A 25826-nucleotide genomic window follows, 5' to 3' on the forward strand; every position below is an offset into this window, starting at 1 on the left:
AATATACTTCTAATCCTTTTCTCCTCCGTGAGAGAGAAAAAGAAAAGCGTCCTCGCTACCGTGGTGTCGGTAGTAAGGGGAAGCTAGCTAGCAACAGGTGCGTAGCTAGCTTGAGAAAAATCAAAACCTTACCTTACTTTCCGGGGAAAGAAACGGCGAGGTCGATTTTAATACTAACTGGCGTTAGTATTACCGTCTTCTTGCGAAGCAGAAGGAGTAGCCGGCGAGCGCCCGTCGACCGAAATGGTTATATTTGGGTTCAGTCTGTGGACCGTTAAGCTTGTCCGGCTACTATAGAGATGGCTACTATAGAGATGTGCTCTGAAGCGAGAAGAGGTGTTTGAATGACGCATGCGTCGTGACGCAAGCTACTTATAGGGGGTGAATTCCCTGACGCTGACGTCAAGATCACCAGCCAATCAGGATTGGCGTAATGAGATTGATGCTTCTGTTTGCTCCGCGATGAGGCGCATCCCATAGTGAGACATCGAACGGAGTGTTATGAATCAGAACTACAATTTCTTAAAATGTAAATTTTAAAATTTGAATGGCATGACATCCAAAACATGTTTTTTGAGGAATAGCTGGAATATAAAATGATAAAAAAATGTAATTAAAAAGATACTCTAAGAAAACCACCTCACCGGGTCAAAAAAGACCCACTTATCATCTAAGGGTTAAGACTTAAAACCACCTTAATCTAGGTGATCCATTACTTCTTTTGCATATTTATCAGTGGTTTTATTGCTCTGAGATTTACCAACAAACATATTTGCATTCATCCCAGAAGATACTGCGAGAGAACATGGACACTGGAAATGCAACAGTGAATTTGCTTTTCGATTTAGCTGTCGTGTTTTCGTTTTATCCAATTATTTATAATAGCTGACAAGCCTGTAAAACAGTGACTTCATTTTAAATGAAAGAAAACATACTTCCAGTTTTGCCTAAAATAAAAGTACTGTTTGTGAAATGCCAAATACAAATGCAAATAGTGACCTCTACCAAACTCTCCAAGAATATTACCTCATGAATATGTTATGGGTGGTAGAGTGGAAGTAGACAGGGAGGGGATGTTTTGTCTGTATCTACTCACTCCTAAAAAAGTGTTTTTCCGTCTAGAATGACTTGCCTGTTTCCTGTCATTTTGGAAGTCCCTATTCATCTTCACAGCTTTCTGAAAGAGAAGAGCCTTGAGCAAGCACGAGAAATGTCTCACAGTCACGTTCAGACAAAGATTTAATATATCTAACTTTTAAATAAGCCTGTACTGCATAACATATGTTGGATTGTCTCAAACCCCGCCCACTTGAGAGACCACACACAGGAACAGAACAGTCTGTTTCTGTCTTTCACCAACAGATATTTAAATGTTTCTGTACTATTGTGTGTATTCTGTGCTATTCATTTCATTTCATTTCAAACCTTTATTTAACCAGATTGGTCCCATTGAGATCATAGATCTCTTTTTCAATTTTCAAGGGATTACTCTATTACAAACGTCCTCCTCCTCAGATGTCTGTGTTTTTTCCCCCTTGCAGAGCTGTGTCTGAGTTGATCTGCAGTTTGAATCCACCCTGGAAGACCATGCTGTCCCTCCTGCTGACCGCGATGATGGCCCTCCAAACTATGGGTGGGTGTTTAACCCCGTTAGACCAGAGTCACCGCAGTAGAAATGTCTCTGCCTGTTAAACAATACGCCCTGCAGAGCCTATTAGTCTTCGCCCTTCAAAGGCTTCACTGGGCAAAACAACAGTTTAAATGAAGCAACTCCCAACAATAATGTGCTGAAAGTTTGAAAGTTATAAATGTTTAAACTATCATCAATCCAGAAAAGTCACCACAAAAACATTTTCTTATTTATATAGATGTCGTTTCTCAGGGAGTAAAAGACAATTTTCCTTTTCTAAGTTGACTTCATACAGTGTTACAACCCTATGATATGGCTGTGAGTTTTTATATGTTTTTAATAATTCATCTTGTAAAACAGAATAGCTTTGACCTTTTGCAGACAGGTGAGGAATGGAGCGTTGGGCTTGGGTGAGGCCCTCGATGAAAAGTGCCAGAAGTGCAGTTTTTCTGCTGTGACTCAGGGAGTGTGGGGAACTCATCGTCTTATATTTATAACACCGGGAAGCAGGGCTGTGGTTGATGTTGCAACTGAGGATTCATAACTCACACACTCAAAAGTTTGACTTCAATAGAAATAGTGCTCGAGGAAGAACTTGTGTCATCATAAAAACAAGACAAATAGCCTGTACGGGCTTGATCGCGTCTCGAGACACGGTGAATAAAAGAAAATACATTTGGGCATGTCAAAAGCTGGATCAACAGTGCATATTTTGGCACCACACGTGTCCCAGTTGCTGTGTTGCTGACACATATCATAGTAGGTGATAATGTTTTATATTATTGAATAGCCTGAAGAAGAAAGAGTAAGAAAGCCTTTAAGGGTTTCTCCAAAAATGAACTTACTTTGGCAAACCCACAAAGTTCACAAAGAACTTATATCATCCAAAATGCCATCATTTAAAAAGAGCTATTGTTTGCCTGTTCGGCTCTCTGGTTGAGCTGACACAACCTCCTATCGGCCATCAGTGGCACATTTCAATCTTGACTCAGTGGACCTAAGTGTCTTCAGTGGTTCATTAGGGACCTATTCTCTCCCAGCACAAATGGCCCCGCAGCCTGCTCATTACCGGCTGTGCGGCATCCAGAGCCTAACTCGCTGCTCTCACCGGGGGGGGGGGGGGAAGAGGAGGAGGTGTCGGGCACTGATGGAGCTCTTTAACTCACGGTTAATGGGCTATTGTTGCTCACACACTGATTCAGTTTCTCTCTGCTAACTGGAGCACTAAGTGAATTAGTTGGAGTCTAGTTTGATTCTATAGTCTGTAACACTGTATGATGAAACAAAAACTCCATGCTTATTTCATTTAGTAACTTGAACTGTGCAAACAGCTTCCAAAGAGTATCAGGTTCTTTCAGAGCAATAGAGACAAATACAATGTTTTTTGGTGATAACGTATTTCTATTTGTTTTACCAGTATAGAGAGGCGAAGTCCCTCCCCTTCCAGGGGACCTCCATGGGACCTTATTTCGGAAAAATCATGTATTGAAGTCAATGGAGAGAGAAAGATTATCTTTTGATCCCGTTTGAATTGTGCAACGAATTACACAGATGATGTTTGTCAATTTAAAAGATAATTTTGCGAGTAAAAAAAGTAAAAATGTGTCGTAAAACTGTGAAGTAACACATTTTTTTGTTTGAATCGCTCAATGAACTACATCTCTGGTCTTGCATACGTCACCAACACCAAGATGGCCGTCACGTTGGCAAATTTCACCTCTTTCTTTCAGAATGAAGTGAAAAGTATTAAAAGAGGTGAAAATCACTACAAGTCTGGCCAAAAGGGGAGTTAGTCGGTTCCGTAGGAGCCAGCTTTACAAGGTTTCGGTGAGTAACACGAGTGTAATGTGTAACGTCAATGTCAGCTAGTTAAATTCACTTACGTGACTCTGGGATTTGTAGTCTTTCTAGTTGCATATTTTTCATAGTCTTATATTTCAACAGTTTTAAGACAAACTGACTTTTTTGACATGGAAATGATTTTTTAAGATTGACAAACATCATATGTGTAATTCGTGGCACAATTCAAACGGGATCGAAAGATACGTTTTCTCTCTCCATTGACTTCAATGCATAATTTTTCAGAAATAAGGTCCCATGGGGCGGAAGTAGAAGGGTGTGACTTCGCCACTCTATAGGACAACAGAAATGTTCTTGATGAATAATTAAAGGTCAATTTGGTTTTCCTTTGATTTATAACCAACCGTGTTTTGCTTCTGTGGGCACCCTAAACAAAAACCCTACAGACTTGTATAATTATAAGAGCAGCTGTGTTTGAATATGTGTGTGTCCCTGTCCATATGAGTCAGGGTCTCCTATGTCTCCAGTTCCCTCGCTGGGATTACTGGCTGTAATCTTCCTTGTATTCAGCCGTGTCATTGCTCGATAACTCCTGCAAGTGCCCATATTACATGTTGTGGTCTCTGCCAACACACTTCCTGTCGTGAGAACAGTATTTGTAAAATAAAAAACCACAAGGACAGTGCATGACAACACTGTCATCCCGACGCAGTAACTTCGCCTCTGTAGCTCCCAGCTGTATCCTGACTCAGTAGTCAGATGATGGATCATTCTCTCTGAAACCTCTCTCTGATGTTACTCATACACAGCTGTTGTGTCACTGCAGCGGTGAAGAGGCTTGACTGTGAGGGGTTGTTGATTTTGTGCTTAAATGCACTATTAAGGAAGCAGAAGGGATACAAAAATATGCTACACCAAGCAGCTTTGACCATTGACTCTACTGGATGCTTAGGTGTATTTGTACCACATTTATTATAACCCAAAGTGTTAATAAATGTCAGCAAAATGCATGAATCAACAATGAATATGTACAGTAATGCCTGCTTCACAACAGTAGCTGTGTACAGTAACATCTTTGGCTCACTCCAGCACAGTGTCAGCCAGTGGCAGAGCTAACAGGAGGCTGTCTAGCTAATTGCTTGTTGTTGTCGTACTTTGTGTTCAGTTAGCACAGCCACCAGGCTGCCAGAGCTCCCTGTGTGCAGCTCTTAGCACCCTAAGAATGAGCGAGAATTGTATTCATGCAAATGAAAAATAATTGAAAGCTGACCTGATTTCACTCGCAGTGATGGGAGCTGTAAGGTAATTCTAATTAATTAGCATAATTGGATAGATTGCATCTAGCATAGCAGTCGGCAGGCCCACATTATGGCAGGGCTGCAGAGCGTGAAAATAGCCCGCTCGTGCCTGCATCTCTGGTGTACTTTTTAAAGGTCTGCTAACTATGAATGCCCTCTTCCTGTCCTCCTTTTCTCTTCACAGCAATTGATTTTGCAGAGAGGGGACACTTTAGTCTGCGCTGAAATTCAATTTAGGGTTATTACCCCATATCAGTGATGTTCTTGCTAATTTGATTGCGTCAAGTGAAGTATCCTTTTAAAAACAATCGAAGACAGGCTCAACAAAGATTGGTTTCGCCGCAATGCATACATAATGACCAGTCTCTGTTGGCTTGCCTCTGTCTCACCGTTCCCCGGCTCTTCTTTTTCTCACAGTGCGCTCATTGAAACATTTGAGTGCATTACCCAACAAGCACCTCATGATTATTTCAACAAGTCCTCAAAATGCTGCCTTGTGGGAATCGTTAAAAAATTGATACGGTTAATATGCCGAGATTGCAGTTCTGGAGGGGAAGAGGGGCCCAGAGCCATATGTGGGTCTGTTGTGTGCCTAGTGGGCTGTGATGAATGGGTTGAACGGATGCTGATCTGTGCTTGGAAAGCATCACAGCTACTGAGTTGCTGAGAAAGCATCACAGCAGCTGACACTGTGAGACACCCACCTCCAGAGTGAGGCTGCGGTGACGCGGTGTTTGTGATGTCAGGGCCGGGGGCTCTGTCATCGAGACATCGCACAGCTGGCGACCAACTAACCCCTGTTTAACCTCGTGTCACATCTGGTGCATGGAACCATGAGGCAGGATATGAACGAGTGAAAGAGCTAAACCAAATGTATAAGGCAGCATTTGGAAAACACTGTCCTCATTAGAATAAAAAAAAACGTGCTTTTCTCTGGTAGTGGCTGTTATTTTTTGTATTCTTAATTTTTTAACACATACATGAACTTATTGTGTTTAATTTAAGTATTTTTTATTATAGTATTATTATTATAATATTTTTCTTATTTGATTTCATTCTAATAATGGAGCGAGTGTCACAAAATCCAATTTCCTCTTAGATACATAAAGTATTCAAATTGTTATTCATAGTGTACACTATGTAGCTGGCCATTATGAGAAATCAGCTGCACTCAACTCAGATCTGACCTCTTGACTCCCTGCTACCTTGTGAGACTCCCCCGCTCTGCCTCGTTTCTTCACCAGCCTCCTGCTCATCAAAGGCTCGCTGTCTCTCAGGCTCGTAAGCCAGAAGCTAGTCCTTATCAGTCCACTGTCCTTTAGCCGGCCCTGTTATCTGACTGCCGGAGCCCATTAACAGCTTATTGACAGGATATGAGATGGCGCACATCTATGAAGGAAGCAGGACAGAGCGAGCAGCGATAGTGAGCAAGAAATAGAGCTAAAAAAGGGAAAATATTGAGACCCATTTTGATTTATGACATGGCTGAAAATAAGCAAGTCAGAGTCCTTGTCTTCCCTATCTGCCATCACCTGTATCTCCCTGAGTGAGGGCACTCACACTCTATGACGAGTCCCTGCAGCAGAAATGGTAAAAGGAGAGATTATGTTCACAGCTTAATGTTGAAAGTGACCCCTGCACACCGCAGAAGGCTTTAAGTGTCACCTAATCTCATCCATATTGGGCCTCTTCAAAAGAAACGCTGCTTAATTCACAGACTGTTTTTGAGATTGCTAATTTCCAAACAAATCATGTTTACTATGGACGCAGTCGCTTAATGTTTTCCCAATGCTAATTTTCTTTTCTCCAAATGCAAATGGTCATCTACATCTGCTCCTGACAGCATGAAATCAAAAGCTAGCTTCCCCTCAGACTTTTTACCGGGATTGGATATATCATAAGAATAATCGGTATGAAAGGGCTCACAGATACTTTGAGCAAAAACCCTTTGATGTTCAGGTGTTGCAAAATGTCCAGGCTGGAAATGTGTGGAGCTGAAGTCACATTCTTCAACAGAAGGGGGCAGTGTTGTAAAAGCAGACTTCTCCTTCTCGTCTCTTTGCACGACTAAACCCTAATGCTATTGCAGTCTGTTAGTATTGCACCTGTTTACTTTGCCGTGTCAATATTGCCCCTCCAGTGCTAGTGCTTGATTTTCCTTATGTGTGAAATCCTATTGATACTTCCTCCAAATTAGTTTTCAGCAGGGTTTTAGACGTACCTTTTAAAACATGTGTACATATGGTGTTTAACAAATGACTCCACACAGATTGTATAAATAGCTCTGTTCACTCTCTGTTATTGAACATCACCATTTTGTACTTCTCGAGGAGAAGCTGTGAGGTGCCATTCTCAGTGAGGTTGTAATGATATTGGAGGGGGTCAAGTTGGAGTGACGTTGCCCAGAATTTGATATTAAATTGCATGTTGAAATGTATGTGTGTATGTGTTCTCAAGATCAATATATGAACTGCATCTGAATGCATCTGTATCTTAGTTGACTAAAATGCATATGATATTTTGGACTAATCAATGAGTTGATTTAAAAGACAGATGAATTAATCATAAAAAAGCACCACTTTAAAGCCTATGTTGGATGTGCTTGTAAGATTCCTGGAAAATAAGTCACTCAGCATGAAAAAGGTAAATCGACCAATCACTTTCCAATTTTTTTTATTGACTAGAACAGGGGTGTCAAACTCAAGGCCCGGGGGCCAAATCCGGCCCGCGACTTCATTTCATGTGGCCCCACAAGAGCTTGCAAAAAATATGATATGTTTATTATGCGGTTACATTCTACTTTACAGAAGCACGTTGCCAATAAACTACATGTCCCACAATGCATCTCAGAATTTGACGTTTCTTTTTTTTTTAAATGTCACTTTTTATTTCTTTTTTTGACTTTCTTTTTCAGAATTTGGCTTTTCTTTTTAAATCATTTTGTGACATTCTCACTGAAGAGACTTGCAATTATTTGCCCTTGACTTCTGCTTTCAGACATAGTTAATTATGAAGTTATTACCCTATCCGATAATAATCCAATGCATATATATATATATATATATATATATTAAATATTCATATATGTATTTTTATATAGTATTATAGTTACAACCGGCCCTTTGAGTGCAACCTTAATGCTAATGTGGCCCGCAATAAATTTGAGTTTGACACCCCTGGACTAGAACAACCAATGAATTGACTAAAAGTCACGTTCCCCCCACTTGGCTCTACTCAACGCGACTCACTTTTAGAACCAGGTGCTTTTCAGGATCTGTTTCCCACTGCAAATCGTACCCTATCAGTGTAGGCGGGATGATCAGCTATTTTCTGTAGCCGATAGCGCTGGAAACTGCCATTTAAACAGGAGACTCCCTAATGAATCGACAAACACATGAGTAGTCATGGCATGACATGGCACTGACAGTAGTTTACTATTAAAAACAATTGCTTTGTGGAGGATGTCTCACTACAAGCTAAGACTCTTTCTGACCAATCAATGGTCTGCATTGTTTTTAACTTCACCTTTTGGTATTGGCTCAGCTCCATTTGTACCTTCAGCTGAGGTGGTACTGAAAAAGTATTACTCACCAGGTGCAATCCACAATTTATCCTAATGGACACCAAAAAAGAGCTAGCAATTGAAATAGAGCTGTACCATGCAGTTCAAACATAGATAGATGGATAGATAAATAGATAGATACAGTAGATAGATAGATAGGTAGATGGATAGATGTGTTTGTGTGTGTGCCAGCCTGTGTGCTAGCGCTGTGTACATTTGTGTATTTGTGTATAGCTGTTGCTGGTCATGCTGATGGGAACCTCTCTGTTCCAGAGCAGCTTTGTAACAGCGTCTCCATTGTAGTGTCAGAGTACCTTGTGTCCAATTCCTCAGACAGTGTGTTGCTGTGGAGCTGTCAGGAGTCATACAGGTGTGGAATATCAATGCGCTCTCTAGCCTGTGAGTCTCTGTTTCTGCATGAAATTGTGTTTGGGAGGGTGTGTGTGTAAGACTGGATATTATTTCGAGTTTAATTATACTTTTACAACAGATTTTTATTTCTGATTAAATCCAAAACTATGTAGAACTTGTACTGTTACGTGTTTCTTTTTCAAACAGCACAGTCAAAGATAGAGCCGATCCATTGCACAGCGCATAATACATGTCTAATCACTTGTTACTGCTTCTACACAAAGTGCAAAACCATTTCTCCCTAGTTATCATTTAAAAAGCTGACATGCACTCAAACAGAACTGATCATTTCTGGCATGAGCATGATTAGTTTTTGGAAATGCAAGAGTATATTTTTCCCAGAAGGGATGAGCTGGGAGCATTTTGCAAAGATCAACAGTTTGATACGAACTCTCCTCCACTGGAGCATGTCGTAGCTCTAGCTGGGCTCATGTCTAAGGATAAATTACAGATGATAAAAGTAACGATTTCAGACAGACTTTTACTCAAGTCCTCGCTATTGAATTGGGATCATTTGAGTATTCTAGGCTTGAAATGTAAAAGCTTGATTTTATGTCAGTTATCTGTCTACTCTAAACCGTCTCCGATTGAGCAGTTTCTGCAGAGAAAGCTGGAAAAGGAAAGGAAAAAAGGACATAAAAACTCTTGCAGCATAATCTACTTCTCTGTTGTCCTTTTTGTTATCTCAGTACATTTCAGTTAAACTACCAAAACCCTGCTAAATGCACAGTAAATAGTTGACACTAAGCTCATCACTTTTTTTTTCTTGATCAAATTGTTGCCATTATTTTGGTTGGTTACTTTTTGGTATTTAATTAGAAATGTTAGCCGGATATTTGCTGATGCATTGCTTTACATGACAGAAATGAAGAAGAATGAGTCAGATTTGAACAACTATTAAGCAGCCATGAACACAAAATATGAACACGGGCATCTATGAAATGGTACACATCTATTTAGTGAAAGTAGGGACACAGTAGAATACATGTGATGTGATTCAACCCCAACCCTCTTTTTAGCATTGTTTGTATAAAGTTAATAACTGAATATATTACTAATTAAAAGAAAACCTTAAAATATGGGAACATTGCCCTGGATAAGCACATTGTATGGGTATGTAGACCACTGTTGATGTTTTTATTATTATTACCGTTTTCTTGCTATGAAATCTTCACTAAAGACCTATTCAACGTAGTAGGGCCTCTTAAATGTAAATGGGCCATCATGTAGTTATTTAGTTAACGCTAATATTGTAATTCATACATGCCTGTTGTTTTAATCAGTCAAACTCAGAATGCCTCTACATCTACATCACAACACTATATCGACCAGGGAAGAGAAATAATCGTATTCCAGTTAACTGATTTTGTGTAACAGTTTACTGCATGTGGGTGTGTGCTCTTTCCTTACTGTCTGTGCCAGGAGGATGATGTGAGATATCTCTGGATTTTATTTACCAACAGCCTTACACGTCACCCTGCAAGCACCCTCCCTATAAAAGCTGTGATCTTCTTATTTGCTGTCTGCTTGCATCCCACGCTGTCTCTGTCTCACACTCACCTCATAAGCCCAGCTAGCATCACTATACAAATAACATGGTAGAAGCCACACCTGAGGGAAAGCTGATTGAAGGAGGTGTTGGTGGCGACAAGGTGGTGCGTGGTTTTGAAGGTGGAGTTGAAAGCAGTGTGAAGAAGCCTTTTTTCCAGCCGGCCCTCTGCCTCTCTGCTAAGCAGGGCCCGTTGCCAGCGCTCGCGAAGGCTGTAATGAGTTTATTTCATGTCGGCTGTGAAAGTGCCCGTCTCTGTCTCGCAGGCACTCAAACAGAGCTGAGGCCCATAAACACAAAGTGCAGTGTGTAAATCCCCACAGCCTGACGTCTCCCAGCCTGCCCTCTATGGCTTCTGAGCATCTCTGTATCGAGAGGGAGAAAGGGAGAGGCGAGATCCCCACTTACCCCTCAGGAGAATCCACAGGCAGGGCTACAAGGTGCAGCCCGGCCCCCTCACCAAAGACCACTTGTGTTGTGATCTTCAACCTCTGCTGCTTACACTTGTCTCTTCAGAGAATGCATGTATTTTCATGTCGAGAGGCGATCAAACGGCCGGCTGCCATGAAGAACACGCTGTGTGGTGTAAACAGCAGCAGATCAAAAACAGCCGCATTGATTCGCTCTGGCTCGTGGTATTCCACCTCTGACGAATAGGACATCAGATGTTCGCTTTCCATGACGTCAGCCGGCCTTGCTTGCCCTCCTCTGCTCTCCTGCTTAATTCCCTCCCCTCGGTGTATCGCAAAATACCTCCCCTTGAATTTTCTTTCCAAGCACTGGTCGGTGTCTCGACACAAGGTCCCTGTGTAGAGCTGCGTCCTCCCGGGGCCTCGGAGCCAGTGGTAGGTCACCGGTTAAAGAAGCAGTGAGTGAAGGAGCAGGAGGGAGGAAGGGATGGTGGATGAGAACGAGGAGTTTCTATCTCTTCCCTCCCTGACATGGCTTTGGTCCGTGTTGAGGGATTAGTGTGTGAGGCTCCACCACAGCTTCTACCTTGGCTTGTATCCAGATATTATCTTTAAGTGTGAGTTTGGCCTCTCTCTCTCCGTTTCCCTTCCCCCTTCCCGTATGAACTCAGTAGTGTGAGTCATCCCAGGCTGCTCGGGGAGTGATTTAATTGCTCTCTCTCCTCCTCCTTAAATGTGCACTTCTCAAAGAGGGTTGTCGCTGACCCCTCCACTCCTACAAAAAACACCAGCGACCTATTCATTACCGCAAAGGTTGACCCACCTCCAAAGACAGCGTAAATACACAATGCTGACATTTGTTCGGCTCACCCTGTTGATGCCGGCACCGCCTGCTCCTGCCGCGCTTCGCCCTGATAACTCTTCTTTATTGTTTCCCGGGTTGTAGCCCAGCTGAGTGAATGTGGGCACAATACGCACGATTGAAACGACCCCACAGCACCAGAAGAGCTTTGGTAATCACAGTAAAGGAAAAAGCGCTCTGTTGTCATCACACTGGGGGTCACAGAATTGTTTTGTGACTGCCAATTGTTTGGTATATAGAGGCTTTGAATTGTTCCTGGTTGAAATTGTGGCACAACATTCTCATTCAAAATAACACACTGAGGTTTTATGGTTTTCTGAGATGCAATATGTGAGGGGACAAAACCTATAAAGAGTGTTTCTATTACACAATTATTACATCTTTCTATTTCATTTTCTCTGAGCAATTTGGGCTCCAATCAATGGGGTATTCGGACAGCAATCTGCATTTTTCTGTCCCACTTCTCTGCACTTGTAAGTGTAGTCAGTAGGTGGCACTGTTCCTACAGACCAGCAGTTATTTCCTAATGTGCTGTGTAGAGGCTACCTAACTTGGAAAGGCTGATTGTGATTGGAAATAGGTCTGCCTTGACTCAGAAACACCCATCCATATACTGTATGAACCCTCTCAGATGAAAGACTTGTTTGTTGTTAATAGGAGAGAGTAATTATTGCACCACCACATCAGTCCAATCTCATTCAAGTGATTGAACATTGACGCTGGTTGTGTGATAGACACAGCTCAAAAAGGGGGCGAGGAGGCTAAAATGCCACTGTGATTATAACAATTAGAGAGGCTGAGCATAAAGAAGAGTGCATTGCTCCTGGGGCCGACTGGCTTTTTTTTCTCCCCTGTGATGCTGATGAGTGTCTCAGAGTTGTATAAGAGCGGACGGGGATCAATGGAGAATGCTGACTCCTGAGAATACTATGGATGTACTCTGGGACTGCCTGAGATGGCTACTAATCCAGAATGATTATGCAGTGTACTCTTTGCTCTCGGCCTAGTCTAGACAAACACACACACACACACACACACACACACACACACACACACACACACACACACACACACACACACACACACACACACACACACACACACACACACACATACACACACTCTGTTACAAGAAGAGTCATGGATTCATCATCGTACTCAATGATCTTAAGAAAAAAAGTATTACCATCAAATATATTTGAACTATTAAAAGTAAAAGTACTCTTTTTGCAGCATGGCCAAATATTAGAGTCATATGTAATAGTCTATGTCGTTAGTAACTAAAGTTGTAAAATACATTTAGTGGAGTTCATTTCAACATTGACCAACAAATGTGGTGGGGAAAAGTTATATTGTAGTTTGATTAGAAGTACCTAATGTTTTCCCTTGTGTAAATGTACTAAGTTACATTTCACCACACCACACACACACAAACACGTACTGATGTGTACAGATACTCCAATGAAACAAATCAAATCTCTAATAATAGGCATTTGGTTAAAAGTAGAGTCACTTTTCTTTCCCACAAAAGCACACACTCAAGAGTTTTGCTGCAGTTTGCAGTTCGCCCCCCCCACCTCCCAGAGAAACAGATTTATTTCAGATTTAACTAATGATCTCACTAAAGCTATACAGATGTTGTTGCTTCCATCGCTGAGCCATCGCCAGCAGGCAAAGCCTATAGGAACACAGACAAAGTCCTAATGCTTACCTCCAGATCCCTGCCTTCATCCTGCCTTCATCCTGCCTCACCCGCTCCATGCTGCACAAACAGAGTGGATGCTTCTGAGGCAGTCACAGCATAAAAAATACTGCATTGATTTTGTTTTCAAAGACATTCAAATTTGAGAATGTGTCAGTTTGTCACATCTGAAAACAGCATGCGGAATTAATGCTGTGATTCAGTGAATACTGTGTGGTTAAACTAGACCTGGGCCAAGTAGTGTATCTGATACACTTTACACTACCATGAAGACGAATGGGTTATACGATTGACACAGTGAAGACTGCAGAGACAAAATCACTGCAAGAAGGATTTTGGAAGTGTATTTTTATATATTTCTTTCTGTGACAGCTTACCTGCCATTTTCTACCGTACAGCAAAACTATTGTTAGTCATTTCAGAGATTTTCTTTCTTTAATAATTGTGTTGTCACTCCTCATATGTCCTCCTCTTCTCTTTGCAGCTATGTTGGAAGTGAACGTCCCGGAGCAGCCAGTGGTGGTGCTGCACGGCAGCGATGCCGTTCTCAACTGCTCCTTCAGTCCCGCCAGTGCCTTTAACTTGTCCGATCTGAGCATCTTCTGGCAGCTGACGGACACCAAACGCAGTGTGCACGGGTACTGGGGGGGGCGCGACCAGCTGGTAGACCAGGCCGAGAGATTTGCCAACCGTACCAGCCTGTGGCCCGTCCAGCTGGGCCTGGGCAACGCCTCGCTCCTGCTGAGCAGCGTGGTGGTGGCGGATGAAGGCAGCTACACCTGCTTCGTCAGGGTGCAGGACTACGGCAGCGCCGCTCTGCTGCTGCTGGTGGCCGGTGAGTCAGGCTCCGTGACACCTGTGAAAACAGACGAACATGCACATGGACATTTATAACCAGTGGAAGGTAGAAAATAGATACACACATAACAAAAAACATTCCTTACAAGGGAATGACTGCAAATTAGCTTCATATCGACAAATAATGATATCCAATGCAGTTATTATATATAACTATGTTTATCTGTATTGCTCTTGTAGAATCAATTAACAAACACCAAGATTGACTTTAATTATCATTTAGAATGATTTCTCTCTTTCATAATCAACACAATATTTTATAAAGCAAAAAAATAAAATATATAAATAAGCTCAGTTTCCTACCACTCAATGAGATGAAAAAATACAACATGTATGACATTTTTCATAGAATGATGAACTGAATATATAAGAAGAGTAATGATGATAATGTTAATAAATAATTAAAGCCTAAAATGTATGTATTTCTTCAAATTATTGAAGCACCACGAGTTAGACAGTGAGACATATTTTAACTGGGTCTTTCATAATATAGGATTTGCACTAAAGGATTATTATTTAAAAAATAATGTTACACACACACACACACACACACACACACACACACACACACACACACACACACACACACACACACACACACACACACACACACACACATGCACACACACAGGGGGACATTACATTGACTTACATGCATTTCCTGGAGACTTATCCTAACCTTAACCATAACCAACACATGCCTAACCCTAACCCTTAACCTAACCCTAATCCTAAACCTAACCAAGTCTTCATCCTAAAATGAATGATTCCCCTCATGGGGACCTCCAATTTGTCCCCATAAGGGCGGCGAGTCCCCACACGTGACTATGTAAACAGATTTAGGTCCCCACAAGTATAGTAATGCTAGACCACACACACACACACACACACACACACACACACACACGCACACAAATGCGTACAGATGTGTACATATATTGTTTTTTGTCATGCTGTTTCACTGACTAACGTATGCATCGTAGCTCACTTCACACTTTGAAGTGATTGTATTGAAAGTGATTTGACCTCAGCCCTTACACACACATATACACCAACAGCACTTAATACAATCTATTATTCAATTACCTACAGAGGAGGTTATTTATGATTATGTCTTCTCACAAGATGTGCAGGTGATAAACAGTTTCCTCAGGGCTGCTGTGGTTTTGCTCAATAAGCGCTGATTGTGGTCTGTCATGGTCAATATCTGCTGACTTTGATTATTAGCTGTTGTTACAGTCAATCAGCTATCACTAACATCTTCACTGCTGTGTGACTAGATTGCCCGCCTTCACAGCTGGGAGCCTTTTATATATTTATAATGATACTGTGGGCCGTTCCTTCCTTCTCCCATTTATGTATCTGTTGTGAGATGCTTCAAGGATGGATGTGCATTAGGTGGTGTTAATGAATAACATTTTTTCATCTTGGCTGGGGAAAGGAAAAACAATGACTCAAACGGTGACAAATTGGTTCCATTTTTATGCATTAGATTTATAGCTTAACCAACATTTACAGTTATCTTTGTAGTCTTCCTTGAAGCTGTGCTGGAAGAAAATGAAAGGAGCCCCTTGATGGAAATCTGCCTGTCAGTCAAACGGACAGCTGGGGAAGTTGGTGTGTACCACGCTAAATCTGTCTTTGTGTTGAGAGTCCACTTTTGAAAAATCAGCTCAGGCAAACTTATTTCATCTCGCCCTCAGCTCCACCCCATTGTTTGCTGTGCAATGATTGGTTCTGGGAATACAGCAGCCTATTTCCCCCGCCACCTCTATACTCGTGTTTCAGCTCAAGGGATTGAAGAAGCGTGATTTCAGCTGAGGCGGACAACTAACCCCTCACCTACACACCCCTTCGCTCTTTTCCATGCTATAGGCTGAGTCGTTTTACATTTCTGCGCCTGCCACTTTTCTCCTAGGCCTGCCCACCTCGGCCCCCCAGGCTTGCACCGTATTCCCTTTCTGAAAGTGTCTCAGAGCTTTGGGTCTCTAGAGAAAGTGGCGTTGAGAGTGTGGGGATGCCGCATCAGAATGTGCCACAGATGCTCTCTGTGTCTGTGGGATCTTAAGCACTGTGTTATGCTAAGCTCCCTAAATATAATTAAGAATTTAATGGGAATCATGTCAAACAGTTCCCAGGGTGACTCTCACTGCAGATAATCTAACTAAATTCACTATGTGTCTGCTTCTCCTTTTCCCCCTCTCCATCTTTACCCCCCCCATACCTCTTGTTCTCCCCCATCCAACCCTCTCTTCCTCTATCTCTTACCTTTTTCAGCCCCTTACTCCAAGCCTGTAGTGACGTTGGAGTCTGAAACCAACCTGCGGCCAGGTGATGAGTTGGCACTAACTTGCGTGGCCTATGGTGGGTATCCTGAAGCAGGCGTGATATGGCAGGATGGAGGCGGGCGCAACTTGACGGACAATATCACCACTTCCCTGGTGGCCAATGAGGAAGGGTTGTTCATGATGACCAGCGTGCTGACAGTAGTGCTGGAGCCCAACAGCACCTACAGCTGCGGACTGATCAATCCACTTCTGGGCGAGGAGGGCTACGCCTTTGTCACAATCACAGGTGGGTGTGGGTTTTCATCTCCCTTTCTCTATAAATAACTTCCAGGCATTTCAGTCAACAATGTCAACTCCATTCTGGTGCAACGTAAACAATATTCACTGGTTTCCTGCCGCGTTTGAGTGTTACCAGCTCAGACTAATCTCACTTTCAGACAGTGGCGTTTCTATATGTACAAAAGTGGTGGGGCACAAAAAACTCAGATGTCTATATATAAGCTTCTGCAGTGAGGTTCATGGCTGGTGAGGCACTGGCACTGACTCTTCAGGTTTACAAATATTATATTTTGACCTAAATCAAAATATAATATTATTTTCAAAAGCCTCTTTAGTCTGATGCTTCAATTAATTTTAAACAGACAGTTCAACAGAAGGATACCCAAAAAATGTAATTTTATCATTTAAATATTGAATTGTTCTCTCTTAGTAAGATCCCATTTTCAATAAAATGGTGGTCTTACCTTGACTTGAAGATGAAGTCCATTTGCCTATCCTTCTGGACAAAAATCTCTATTAGTTTTTTGTAAAAGTCCTCCTTATCTTCTTGTAGTTTCAAAAGTATATCATAAATCTAAATGATGGATTTATGATTCGAAAATGATAAAAGTAGGGTAGACATGTGGATATTATCCGGCTGAACAAAACGTACATTTATCTAACAGCTACGTTTCCCACAGATCTTATTTTGAGCTATTTTCTAAAATCCTATGCAGAAATCTCATTGCTTTTTTGTGGAGGGAAGCCATGCGCAGCTTACTTCCTGGTTTTAGGACGCGTCTCTCTCCTCCTCTGCACACACCACACTTTTCGCGGCACACGTACTTACAGCCAATCAGCTCTGAATGATGTGAGATGACGTATGGTGGGGATGGCAGCTCTATGCCCCTATGGTCATTATTTTTTGCCACACACATTAAATAGGAAAATACTCTGAGCATGCGCGGTGTAGTTTTTACAGTCACCGTTCACTTAGACAGTGAGAGGGAGGGGCAGGATCGGGTTTTGTCCCACATGGCTCTAAACAGCTCAATAGGCACACACTGTAGACACTAATTAGAAGAACACATACTAAAACAGTAATGTACAGACGAATCAGATGATTAAACATGATCTTAAAATATATCTTATATCTTTTTTAATTTATTTTTTGCATTTTGTTGTAATAATTATTTTAATACTTTCTGCTGACACTAGGTGGGGCTGCCCCTAATGACCAGTCGCCACTGCTTTCAGACATAGTTTCTTATTATAGTCTGCTATGCTTATGTGAATCAATCCATCAATCAAATGTTATGCTATGGAGAGACTGTCTTTGTCCTTCTCAGTCTCTCTGTTTCAGTTACGGTTCCGCTCCAAAGAAATGAATTAGAAATAATGAAATGTCCAATTATAGTTCAATGAGCATAACCCATCAGTTCTCTTGCATCGGTAAGTGAGATCAGTGGGTGATCATTTCCCGGGGGACAGTCACATAGCTATTTATTACATATTTCAAAAGGCAATTTGGGTAATACAAAAATTGTGCTAGGGGGAAAGATCGGTCTTTTACCAGCTTATTGCAAGTGTTAGCTAACCAGGAAGTAGATTCATGTTTTAATGTCCCTGTTTCTAATCTTGAACTTGGTGTGACAATACCATGTAATGGGTCTAATGGTCCCCTGAATCCCACAAACCATCTTCAGCCACAGCCCATATCCCCCTGGCCCTGCTGCTGTACTATATGTGTTAAGTGCAAGGAGAGTGGCGTGTAAGGTGGGCCAAGGCTGGGGCTCTAATGGGAGCAGCCCTGTGTGAAATGGCTCATAAATAAGTAGAGGTAGCCTGAGCCGGCTCTCTGGGCTGGAGCTGGTGTCGGAGCTCGGACTGTTGAGGCGGAGGTCGAGCCAGAGGTCAGGGAGTGCTGCTCCACTGGGCTGGGAAATGACTGTGCTGTCTGAAGACGTGATGGCCGATTGGCAGGGCAGGTTTTTAGGGCGACTGAAGCAGGGTGGCCTTTTCTAAAAGTTTGGTTGGCCTCTTTCAAGACAGCAAAGCTAACCAGAGGGACCATTGGGGCAGTGGACAGGTATTAAACACATGGTAGGAATGAAATATGACATTAGGGTGACTGGTAAAATGGTCCGGGGCTGCTATTACCCTTTGATCCTGCCCGATGGATGTACTACTTCGGGTTTGGTTGAAATAGAAAAATATGTAATCCTTTTACACGGCCAATGCTTGAGTTATTGTGTTTTCAGGTTGTCGGTACACACGTCTCTCTGTTAGAGTAGCATGATATTCTTCCATATCTTTTCAGCCCGACATTTTATTAAAAAAAAAATGTCCCCGGCTGATGGAGATCAGTGGCATAGCAGAAACTCTCAGTTATACACCAGAATGACATCATCTTACTATTGGATGGCTTCTCAGTGCACAACATAAATGCTTGGTCTTCAGGTATGCAATAGTGTCATCATAGTCCAATGTCTGTCATCTGTCTTTGGAATAAAAGTAACAATAAACGGTTAAGTCTACTTGTCAGCACGGTATGGGCGCCCTGCTGTGCCATGTGGATAACAGCCATTCTCCCGTACAACTCTTCAAAGCCAGTGTGACCATTGCTTTTAGTGGTTATAACACTCAAGGGAAACGACAAGAGTCCACATTCTTTGTGAGTGATGGATTGGAAGCATTCTCTTTTAAAAAATGGCAGATGCTGTAACCACGTAGTTTATTTCAAACTTCAGAAACTTTTCTGTTTTATTTGATTAAGAAACACTTGCATTGCCTTATCACGTTCACTTAAATGGCTTTTATATAGGCCGGATCGTAATTCTGATGCAATTGCATCGTGGACTTTGGGTATGATATAAACATTTATTTGAAACATGTCATGGACAAATTAATAAAATAATGATATGAACATGCTCAGCTTGTGAAAAGCACTGTAAAGTGTGATGATGAGTTGAGTTCCAATGCGTTGTTTTTTTAAGCTAATGGGGATCATAATAAAGAAGACAGACGGGTTGTTGACATTTGCGTTAAGACTTATTCATTCATTCACCGATTATTCCAGTGGGAGACACTTGCACACAATTTGGCATTTAAAGGAGACAGATAAAGCTGCAATGATCAGTTGATTATTCTATTAAATAGGGCAAATATTCTCTGTTTCTGCCTTCTTAAAAATAGGGATTCGATGCATTTGTCACACATGAGTATCTTTGGAATATAACCAGTTGGTCAGACAAAAGCTGACATTTGAAGATGTCACTTTTGACAGTGGGAAAATTAAACAATTTTCGCAATTTGAAGGCAATTTATAGTGAAAAGTAACTAGTTGCAGTGCTAATAGTCAATATTAGAGCCGTTTATATAGGCTTTGATTGTCTTAATCATTTAATATGTGTCATGGTCCTGCTGTTCCTCTTACTTAAAAAAAGGAATCAGTTTGAACAGTGGCAGTCAAAGAAATATACCAAGATGAAAAACAGACTGAAATCTAGACTTCAGGCCAAAGAGTAAGGATCTACATCTATCGTGTGATGAGTTACACATTTAAAGGGGACAGAAATCCATAAATAAACTGGATAACCTTCAATTAAAACATTCATGACCACGATTTACATGAAAAAGAGGAATTTCTCTGTAGGAGCGCCAGCAGAGCTCATTGATGGCCCGAGTTGCTGGTAAACACACCAAAGATTTACAGTTTTTTATGTGCCGAGAAAGAAGGGGGTTTGTTTGGAGAGAAAACGCATTTGCATTTGTTTACTGCAGCTGGTGTGTGCTTAACAGCTTCTGTAATTAATTTTGACCCAGCAAAAACTCTTCTGCTGGAGTAGCTGAGTGTGTATTGTGCCGAGCTTCAGTTGATATAGAGAACACACTTGCTTGCTGCATACACTTACGGGCACAGCACATCACACACTGCACTCAGGAAGTGGAGAAGCCTATTATGAGAATGGGGGAAATATGCTTAAAATTCTAAATGGACTATGAGAGTGAAAAAAACCAATAAGAAATGAGTAAAAATAGAGAGACGCAGGGATGGGGGGAGGTTGAGAGTGAAGAAGCATGTGGAAATTTCACACTCTCCCCAATTTGTGATTGAAAAATTGCAATAGTAATACAAACCTCCCCCAGGCAGAACACGAGTCTGACAAGGTTAATTTTGAGAAAATGAACCCTTTACTCACACTGAGCGCAGCAGAGTCTGTGTGAAGTCATCCATGTCCTTCTAACCTCTTTTATAGTCACCGCCAATTGAACTACCTTCCCATGAAGACTGCCAACAACAAGCACACTATCATGCATCTAAGGGACGGTTATGTTTGTAAATGTGACCTGTGTATTTGTATAACATCTCAAGGCCTTCATGTGTTCATTGCTCAGTTTAAGCCACGCTCTGACATAGGAAGTGTTTTTGTGTTTTGCTGGGATATTGATAGATTCTGCAGCAAAGCTTAGCTGCAGGGAGACTCTAAGGAACAGCTGGTATTAATGAATAGTTGAATGATGGAAAAGAACAGCTTCAGACCTCAAATGAACCGTGGCCTGTGTGCTTTGCTGGCAAGCATACGTGTCTACCAACCCCCCCTTCTTTCTCTCCTCCTCCTCTCCTCCTCCCTCCTCCTCCTCCTCCTCCTCCTCCTCCTCCTCCTCCTCCTCCTCCTCCTCCTCCTCCACCTGTCTTGATGCTTTCCACTGTCTCACATTTCCAGCCTATTCTGACCACTTACTCAAAAAAAGAATAATGTACTTGGAGTTTGGGGGGGGATCAAGAGTCCATATCCAATCATTTTTTTACTCATCCTTTTCTGAATGTGGAGCTTTAGCAGTGTATCCCATCTACTGGAGCTGGGTGATTACTGCAGTGTTGTCTGATGGCCGGGTTTCAGGGCCTGTCACTGAACACCCCCTCCAGCACCACCCCCACTCCGTCTGCTTGCTCTCTCAATGAGGATGGCGCCATTTCCCCGGCATCTCTCTGCTGGCACAGCATTTACAGTGAACAGTGTGCGGATGGAGATATATAGAGCGAGGAAAGGAAGGAGACAGAGAGATGAGGCAGGGAGATAGAGAGAGGGAGCTGGGGGGACAGGGTTAGGAGGGGTGAGAAGTGGGTGACAGAAAGTAAGATGGAGACGAAAACGCTTGCTGAGCTCGGAGTTGTGGCACTATGGCCTGACAGGCGGGAGATGGACTCGCTGAAGGGGAGGGAGATCACCCCACATGGTGTGGATGGCTTTTTGCTGAATTTTACTATCTATCTGGCATTCTGTGGCTTTTCTCTTGGCATCACAGTGGCTCAGCGATTAGCACTGTTGCTTCACAGAAAGAGGATCCCAGATTTCCTTCCCAGTCCCCGTCCTGTCTGTGTGGCTTTGGCTCGCTTCCTCTGTGTTAGTGTGGCTTCCTTTTCACCCCTTGGTTTCCTTACACATTCAAATGTCATGTCGTTTTTACTCCTTATAGTATGTTTTTCTATATTTTATTACAGAGGACGAAAACTGTTGGCCTTTTGAGATTTTGCTAAATAATTTCTAGTGGACCCATGAAATAAAGACTGATAATAGACCCTCTCTTAGGTCAGCAGGAGCTTGTCAATGGCATAGATTAGGTGTTGAATAAAACACATGAATGAAACTTAATCAGGGTGTCCGCGGGGTCTTAAAAAGTATTAAAAGTTGATAAATCAATTTAGTGAAAATTAAGGCTATTAAAAAGTATTAAACGGCATTTTCCAAGGTATTACATTTTGTAGCTTGTGTTCAATAAGTACATAAATGGTCCAAAGAGGTTGTATTCTACAGTCTGCCTGAATGTAATAATTGCGTAGGTGTGTAGTGTGATTCTGTGTAGTTTATTTATGGCATCCCGTTGGGTTTGACGTCATCTGAACAGGACATCGCACGCTCACTGCTTGATAGCGCGCCAAGCTCCGTTTACAACATCGTTATGGGGAAATGCAAGTCTGCGTCCAAATAGTTGGAAGATAAGGAGGAAGGACAATCAATACTGTAGTCAATGTGAGGTAAAGTGTGTCACCAAGGTAACCGGTTAAAACTCAAAGTGGTGATGAGGTCTTAAAAAAGGTCTTAAAAGGTATTACATTTGACTTCAGGATTCCTGCATATACCCTGTTAATGTATAATATATCCGCAAATGTTAAATGGTGTTGGTTTGCCTTATAACTGGATGAAATTGGTATCACATTTTTTCGTAAATGTTTTTTTTTCATCCAACCCTCATGGACTCTTTTCTGCCACATTTAATTAAAAAAACGATATCGAAACGCAGAGATGGGGGGAGGTAGAGAGTGAACACGCTTGTTGAAATTTCACACCATCCCCTATTTGTGATTGAACATTCTAATAGTAATACCAATCTCTCGTGAGTCTAGGTTTCCCATCTCAACTTCATCAAAGGCCAATGGGCAGGAAAAATACATGATGGCTTGTTCCATGTTCCCTTGTGCAGGAATAAACATGGAGCCTGGTCACTGAGCATCTCTCTGTACTTTTCCATTCATGTCTTATAGACCACATTCTAACATGTTGCCAGATCCTTTCAGTTTCCTCCAGAGAGTCTTTTCTAAGGTGATGTATTCTTCTCCTGCTACAGCACTGTTTTTTATAGGGCACATTTCCCCAAGGAGACTGTTTGTTACTGTATGAGTGGGAAGCATGTGCATGCTAAAGCAATCTTCGCTGGGCAAACCAAGGTTAAAAAACATCTTTAATTGCTATATAAACATTGACCTTTGCTGTGGAGATGGAATCTAAAACCGATGGTAGGTAATACTGAGAGCATTCTTGAAACCACTTAGCAGGGTTTTCTTCATTGTTTGTCTGCCAGTTAAGTTTCTTTCCCACTTGTTCCTGACTGTTATTATGTTTTCAGACATTTAGCTTGATCCTGACATCACTTTAATGGCTACCTGCCACGCTTGCGCCAGCCGTGAAGCGCTCATTCCTCTATTGTTTGTAAGATGTCCCTCAATGGGTGTTTTCTCTGAATACCGTCATGTTCATTATTTTTCTCTGTGTGGCATGTTCAAACATTGGATTAAAAGCATTGCTGTGCTAGCATTGCCAAGGGGCCAAACAGAAAGATGCAGAGATCTACTAGTTGAGATGTTCTCTCATTAGAGTAACTGTTGGGGGGAAATTGCAGTAATTGCAATTATTCGTGAAATATTGTACAAGCATGTTTGCACCTCTCTCTAAATGGAACTCCTTTCAAAATCTCTGTAAATCAACTTCTGGGTAATATATTCCCCCATATGTTTGTTTTGCTTCCAGCTTCTATAACAACCCATGCTGCTCCTTTTTCTCTACTGAACAAGGTCTAATTTAAATGCAATTAACAGAGGCTTTCGGGGAAGCAGAAAACAGCAGTATGAATGAATCTGTTGTCAGAGGAGCAGCAAGCAGGCAACTTTCCCGACAGAGCGCTGTATTAATTAGCGTCCAGTTCACAAACAGGCCTTCTTTCGCTTGCTGAATGCATGCTCTGTCTTATCAGGAGCCCAGCCAGGGAAAACTCCCGAATAGGCAGATGAAGTAATGCAGGCAATCTAAAATAAATCCAGGTAGGCAGCAATGGCACCATTGTAAGCACATCAATTCCTATCAGGATTATTAACTCGGGCCACTTGCCGCTGTCAGTGCTCTGAAGTTTGAATGTTCTCTTCTGGGCCTTCACTATAGGACATTTTATCCTCGTATTATGGCCCAGCCAATGTTATTTGTCATGCTCCCAGTCTTAGTGTTAGCGCTTCTGAGGGATTGTTAGGCTTGGATTGAGTTGTGGGCACTTTCTGGTCTGTGTGCCACTCTTTCAGAACGGTACAATCAGAACGATCAAATGAGCTTCTCTCTTTTGTGCTGGGATATATTTTCCCTTTCTGCCTTTCTAGTCCCTCTCTCTCTCTCTGCCATCTTGACTTCTTAGCATTAAAGGTTTTTTGGTATCAAAACGCTTCTCATTGCCACACTCAAGTGCTGTAGTATATCTTGCTGGATGATGAGCTTCTGTAAGGTCATCAGAATATGTGTGTGTGTGTGTCGATATATGGACACGTTTTGTGTGTCTATCACATGCACACACCTGGGGTGTATTCTTCTTTCCCGACGTCAACATGCCTCTGAACAAAGACAGGTTGCCATCTTTGTTCCAGGACCATCAGATCACGGCGGTGTGATCTTCCCCTGCTGTCCTCTCACAAACAGCACTCTGACATCTTAATGCTAGTCCCCCGCCCGCTGGAAACCTGCCTCTCTCTGTTCTCACTCGCGTTTCCTTTTCAGAACACTGTATTTATGATGGCAGTAAACGCACAAAAGCCCTCTTTTGTTACTGATCGGGTTCATTTAGATTTGGACTCACAGCTAGGACTATCATCGGGACCGGTAGGGCCCTGCGGTGTACATTTCACACAGCTCCCGCTAAATCCTGTAAGAGGGATTGGTTTCGGGAGGTCTGGCATCAGTCTTGGCTTCACGATATGAAATCATATTAGTTTCAGCTTTTCAGAGTCACTGGGAGAATAGCCACCAACAAACGGCTGGGCACACCTTCAAAGTTTGCTTATTTAGTTATTCAGCCTGTTTATTTGATGTTTAAACCCTGCACCTGATAACACCGTGAATTATTGTCCTGCAAAGGATGTTTGCAACCTCAGTAAATTGCTTTGTTCTGTGCAGTCCAAATTAGTGTCTGGCTACACAAAGAGCATTGTCTAGTGATATAATGTGTTTTCAATTAGGAGGCGTTGAGAGATTTAGCTTATTCTCAGGATAGGTAGCTCTTTTCTTCGATAGCCCTAGAGACCAGTAATTGATTACCAAGTGTGAAATGGAAGTTAAGAACGGACTGAGTGTGGCTGTGTCCCAGAGGAGAGGAGTTTCAAGCACGCGTAGTGCTCGAGTCACTCCCCCCCCCCCACCCCCGGTGCTGACAGCTTGACTTGAAATACGTAAGCACTCACTGTGCGATAAGAAACACTCTTATTATAGAGCCCTTATTTCAACCCCAGTGTCAAATATCACGGTAATGTGATTAAGCCATGCTGCGGCCGTGCACCTTATGATACCAGCTCCAATGGACAGCGGTTGAATATGACTCACATCCCCTTCAGGTTGCATTAACATCTTCCCGCTGGCTCGGACTCTGTGTCAACGCCTTCCT

General features: G+C 42.2%; 1 protein-coding gene across 4 annotated transcripts in view; it reads left to right on the forward strand.

The window, feature by feature from the left end:
• The window catches only part of cd276 (CD276 molecule), a 74748-nt gene that overhangs the window by 9749 nt on the left and 39173 nt on the right, over window positions 1-25826 (forward strand). For 2 of the 4 annotated variants that reach the window (XM_034220845.1, XM_034220844.1), the window contains 3 exons: window positions 1542-1633; window positions 13709-14059; window positions 16360-16656. In XM_034220845.1, coding sequence (XP_034076736.1) covers window positions 1588-1633; window positions 13709-14059; window positions 16360-16656 — 694 coding nt within the window. In that variant the 5' untranslated portion in view covers window positions 1542-1587. Of the gene's footprint in view, window positions 1-1541; window positions 1634-3421; window positions 3458-13708; window positions 14060-16359; window positions 16657-25826 lie in introns of those variants that run through there. The other 2 variants (XM_034220848.1, XM_034220847.1) reach the window with 2 other exon arrangements.

The sequence above is a fragment of the Gymnodraco acuticeps genome, unplaced genomic scaffold, assembly GCF_902827175.1.
Source record: "Gymnodraco acuticeps unplaced genomic scaffold, fGymAcu1.1, whole genome shotgun sequence".
NCBI classification, from domain to species: Eukaryota; Metazoa; Chordata; class Actinopteri; order Perciformes; family Bathydraconidae; genus Gymnodraco; species Gymnodraco acuticeps.